Source organism: Rosa chinensis, chromosome 6, assembly GCF_002994745.2.
Source record: "Rosa chinensis cultivar Old Blush chromosome 6, RchiOBHm-V2, whole genome shotgun sequence".
NCBI lineage: Eukaryota > Viridiplantae > Streptophyta > Magnoliopsida > Rosales > Rosaceae > Rosa > Rosa chinensis.
Window position 1 is genome coordinate 33,791,891 of NC_037093.1, and position 5,850 is coordinate 33,797,740.

Sequence of the window (5,850 nt, forward strand, 5' to 3'; positions counted from 1 at the left end):
ATAATCTCGACTCTCTATAAAGAGATTTGTGTCATAGTGATTTCAATTCACTTTAGTACACCCACTTGTAATTTTTAGAGTTGATAAAGTCCAAATATATCATCATGTTTCTAATATTCAAATTCATTAGAATTGTCTCTTTCCAATTTGGTCAATAGTATAGTTTGTCGACATAACGAAACATAGTACAATATACAACCCTTGATGAATTCAGTAGCTACTGTATTAAGAAATCATCAATGATCATCATTTTTCGATCTCACACATTCATATATACATGCAATAGCTATAATAAACTTATTGATATTGAGTACTCATACCTCTTTTAGGGTATTTATTGTCTATCAAAGATAATAATAAAAGAATGTGGACTTTTGGATAACCTCATGAAGAACATTATAGGACTTATATAATCTCCCCTTACAGCGAGCTTAAAACATTGGACTTTAGTGGATATATTCCACAAATTTCATGCTATTACATTAATCTTCCCCCCCCCCCCCTAATGGCGGGAAGAATGTCTGACTTAACCATTCACAAAACATGCATTTAAAAATATTGGATTTAGAATATCCATTTATGGGTAGCGAGCCAAAACCAATTTTAGGTAAAAAAGATAATGATCTAAGACTTTTAAAAAAATATATAAAAAAAAATTATATTAGACAAAGTGGAAAAATCTCAAACCAATTCACATTTTTCTAGAATGATATTTTTCCCTAATAGCGGGAGGATTGTCTCATTAAACTGACAACTCGCAAATATGCGAAAAATTAATAATTTTCATGTTAGCAAGGTTTGCAATTATTATTGTATTGTATAACAATGGGAAGTACATAAATGAATCTACAAGACATAGTATAAAATAACAACACAATCAGTCATGACACACTAGTACAAAAATTGAATCAGACAACACCTCTCAGACGACACATTACAGTTTTTTGTCGTCTGATTGATTTTTATTTTTTTGTACGTCGTTTTTATAAAACCTGTCGTCTGATATGAAATTATAAACTAGTTCACAAGACGTTTAAGGATAAAACTGTTGTATGACCCTAAAAAAATTGAGCGGCAAGTTTCCCACCATGTCTGTGGTGCCAAACCTCATCTCAAACCCGAAATTTCCCCCCAATATGTATTAATCATACGACGAGAAACAATAAAACTGTGGTTTGATTAACATGTTTGGCAGAAAGGAAGGAGATTTCCGTGTGAGTCTTCGTAGAGCTTGTCCAAATTCATAACGCAAGGCTTGAAAGTTGAAACCCTACACTTGAGCAAAAAAAAAAATAATAATAACAATAGACCCTCACTCCTCACTCTTGACAGCGCTTCACTCTCTCTCGACACAAACCCAAAACCTTTGCTCTCTTCTTCGACAAAGTTCTCTCTCTCTCTCTCTCTCTCTCTCTGCTCTCTTCTTCGACAAAGTTCTCTCTCTCTCTCTCTCTCTCTCTCTCTCTCTCTCTCTCTCTCTCTCTCTCTCTCTCTCCCTCCCTCCCTCTCCCTCCCTCCCTCCCTCCCTCCCTCCCCTCGACAATCCCCGACCTCTCCCCTCTATAGACCCTACCTCTTCTTCGACAAACCCCAACCAAAGCGCTCTCTCTCTTCGACAAAACCTAATGGGTAATTTGAGCTCTACTCCGACCGGGCTCAAGCCAACATAAAATCCAAAAATCTCACAGGTAACAACCCCCTCTCTCTTGCAATTTCCGATGCCTGGTCTTCCTCGTCTTCTTCTTTCGTTTCTGAGACCTAAAATTGCGTTTATTGTGTGATCTGATTGATTTGGGGTTTTCTGGTTCAGAGGTAGTAGAAAACCTAATGGGTAACCTCTAGGGTTCTTCAGATCTTTCGACAGTGGTGTGTTTCATTTGGCGGAATCGAAATTTAGCTATGGGTAACTGAGATTTGAATTCAAACATTGAAGCTGTGGATTTGGGATTGAAGGCAAAATTTCAAATTGGGGCTAAGAAGGTTTCTGGGTAAGTGGGTAATAAAGGTTTGCAGTCAATCTATTTATGTTTGCTTGATAAATTGATATGGTTAGGTTATGAGGAAATTAGATAGTTGTTTTTCAGCTTGTTTACATTTCGTGGTGTTCTTCTCTCTAATTACTAACTTTCTTCTCATTTTTTTGTGAATTTGAGTTATTAAATTGATTGGCTTCTTGGTTTCAACTGTGACAAAGTAGAGTTGTGAAGCTGCTGCCGATGGGGCTCTTAGTTCATGCACTTGACCCTTCACTGCTCTTCTCAGATGACAACCTCCGAATCTCACACTCCAGCCGAGAAAGGTTTCAAAGCTATCACTTTTGACATGAGAGGAGTTGGGAGGTCAAATGGGAAGGCTTCTCTTACTGGGTTTGTAGAAATCAAGGATGTGATTGCTGGCTGCAAATTGGTCTCTAAGAATTTGTCTGCTAATAGAATTTTGCTTGTGGGTTCTTCTGCAGGTATGGTATTCATGTATATATATATATATAGATATATATATTTTGTATATGTGGATAGTGATTGGATTTCATGTTTAGTTCGTTTTGGTGGATCAAATGTGTTTATGGTTGTGAATTGTATAGACAATTTGTATGTGCTACTGCATTTTTGTTGGATCAAGTGTGTGGTGAAAAAAAGGACAGGTTTTTTATATGGGAGATTTTGGATTTGCTTGTTTAATTGGTTTAGGTGGTTGATTTTGTGGATCTGTAGATTGTGTTCAGCAACAATGATTAGTATTGGCTTGTGGTAGTTACTAGATTGATTATTTCAATGGTGCTGATCGACAAGTTGAGTTTGAGTTGGTAGAAGTGATCTAACTCTTCTTTGCATAGAAGTTAGTGTGTGTGTGTGTGTGTGTTAGTATATTCTTTGGGTATGGAGGAAATCTGACTGCGAAGGTGTTCATGGTATTCTTTTTGTTTTACTTTTTTGCTCTGGCTTGTATAAAGTTGCTGAGAAGGTGTTCATGGTATTCAATGCGGAAACATTCCAAGAGAAAGACCCAGCAGTCTCTACACACTCACTGCGCCCATGACATGAACAGGTTCTACAAACAACTGGGTATGTTCTCTATCTCCTTCTCTCTATATTTGTAGCTCTCTTGTTATGAATTGGGTGGACCCAACTCAAAATTAAGCAATTTTATGCTGAGATAAGGTTGTTTGTATCTCAAAATTCAACTTTGGAAATGGGTATGGCTTAAATGAGGACCCTAAAGCAGGTTGTTAGTTATTGATTTTGTTTTAGCAAATTAAACAACTGACCATAATATAATGATTTTCTCAAGTTTTAAGTTCTACTGTTAATGATTGTATGGAATTCAAAATGATAGTTTTGAGTTTGTTTAGGATTATTTTCATTGAAAAAGAAGATTGAAGATGATGTTCTCCGAGCTGAGATGTTGGCCCCATTGGCACTGGAGCTTGAAGAAGAAAGACGGAATGAGCAAGAACAACTGATACGCAACTATGACCTCTGGGATGACACTGCTGAGTCCAATGAGGTTCTTGCCAAATTAGCTGATAGTGTTAGAGTGGTTGATGCTCTCAGAGACTTGACATATAAGGTAACACATTATCAAACTTAGTGTATTTTTGGTTATACTATTCTATCAATTGATTTTTCCACCTCACTTTTAAGTTCATTGAGTTGTCTGTATATGGAGGTCCGATCAATTTTAGTAGGGTGCATCGTTGGAGATTACAAGTTTAAGCCCTCTGGCTGTGCCGGCAATAGCCATGAGTACCCATTATTTTACTAGTCAAGCGTGCTTGTTGCATATTAATTTTATCTCTCCACCAAAATGTTCAAGTATAAAAGTTGCTCAATCATATTTTTTCTTTCCTCATTTGAAGTTGAGGATTTGACATTCACAATTGCTTATTTCTGTAGGCTGAAGAAGCAAAACTTATTACATAGTTAGCAGAGATATATGCTATCAATTATGGGCTTTTTAGGAAGGCATATGATGCATCTCTAGATATGAGCAAGATTTTGAATAAAAAAAGATTATGGATGTGGTCAAGAGCTTGATGAAACTTCATGAATGCACATTCTCTCTATCCCACTCCCCTCCCTCCCTAAGCACATACACATTTTTATCTTCTGTGACTTGATTTTGTAAATTTTATAATTTAGGTTTCGGTAAAACAACGACTAAGCATGTATACCAAATGGGCCAGAAAGCTAGGTTACAAAGGAAGGGTAGTAGAGATGCATTCTTCCACGAATGGTGGCATCAAGTCAGCAACTATTGAGTTTTCTTTTGGTTGTCTATCAGGAGAGGCAGGTGTGCACTACATCATAAATTCTAAAAACGGATCTGCTGTGCATGAGGTACAACTCTGTCTTGTTGATATCAATCCAATATTAATGTTCAGAACTGTCGGATTTTCTTTTCCTAAAAAAAGAAGTCAATGGTGTCTGAAAAGAAAAAAAATGCTATGGAGTATGGATTATGATATTGCAAGTAACGTGATAACAGGATAGAACTATCTGCCTCTGGCTGTGCCGGCAGTAGCCATGAGCTTGTCAATGAATCTATTTGTTGACCAATAACGTTGTTTCCCTCATATATTCTCGTACTTTCTTCCTTTGCAGTCGTGGTCCATTTAAAAGCATGCTGTGCAAAAATCTAGAACTTAGACCAAGTGTAAGTTTAATTTATCTATTTTGCTTTCTTGATAATATATTCTTTTATTGATACCTGCATGTAATCCCAGGTCATTGAGGATTCAGTCTGATTATGAGTTGACTTCATGTGTTGCATAATGTCTCTTAAGCTGCTTGGACTTGTTTCTTGGTTTTGTGGATTGCAAAGACTTGGTTTTGTTTCTCCCCTATTTTGGTGTTAATCATGCATGCTTCTGTGTAGGAAGCTGTCAAGGGACAATTATGGAGTCTACGTGATCCCCAAGGGAAGCCACTGGGTGTAATGGGATGGTGGCCTTCAAGAGCTGTGATCAACATTTTTAAAATGGTAGACTTAGCAGTAGGAAAAGATGACATTGCCAAGGTTAGGGGCCAGAGTGTATACATGCAATAAAGCAAGGCCAATGAGGCCATGAGAGCGGCAGAGCTTGCAAAGCAAGACTCGCTAAATAAATTTCTGGATGTATATTGCTAGGAGAGTACCATTAGATCTGCTCATTTTGTAGATAAAAGATTACTTTTGCATAATCCCTTATGATGCTTGATGTGGATATATTATAACAATTTCTTCTATATATTACTGTTAATTCAGTATTTTTGATTCCACATCTAGCATATATAATGCATTGAATCAATCTATTAGGATAACAATAACCGCACAAAAAACTATCATATGTACACATATGTTCACAACAGTCATATAATAAAAACTGTCGTCTGAGATTAATACAAATCACGGATGCTATCAATGTTTTAGTTGTGTGAATAATAGTCACACAACGGTTATAAAAAAAAAACGACTTCTGAATCACAATCACACAACGGGTTCTTAAGTTGCCCGTTGTCTGAGTAACGTTCACACAACAGTTAATGCTGTTGACAGCCTGTCGACATGCTGTCGACATGGATGTCGAGTTCTTCAGACGACGGTTCTCTAAATCATATTTCATCAGACGGCAGTGAGATATACGACAGTTAGCTCCGTATCAGACGACAGTTTTTAGCCGTCGTCTGATTCAATTTTTGTACTAGTGACAAAATAATTTTATTTAACTCGGTGAAACTTTTAGTTCATGATCAAGCTTCTACAAAACGTTAGGCGCTAGTCGGGCGGTGTTCCGGAGCCTAGCGCCTAAGGGCCTAGGTGAGAGCATAGGAGGGGACTAGGTAGTTTTTATTTTTTTAATTTATTTTATAA

General features: G+C 37.0%; 1 protein-coding gene across 1 annotated transcript; it reads left to right on the forward strand.

Moving 5' to 3' along the window:
* Positions 1-1,627: 1,627 nt before the first annotated feature.
* LOC112173418 (peptide chain release factor 2) lies at positions 1,628-5,177 on the forward strand. The gene is made up of 7 exons (XM_024311037.2): positions 1,628-1,688; positions 1,811-1,988; positions 2,195-2,458; positions 2,951-3,062; positions 3,350-3,567; positions 4,140-4,337; positions 4,876-5,177. The coding sequence occupies exons 4-7, from the start codon at positions 2,978-2,980 to the stop codon at positions 5,044-5,046; spliced, it is 672 nt and encodes a 223-aa protein (XP_024166805.1). The 5' UTR covers positions 1,628-1,688; positions 1,811-1,988; positions 2,195-2,458; positions 2,951-2,977; the 3' UTR covers positions 5,047-5,177.
* Positions 5,178-5,850: the final 673 nt, after the last annotated feature.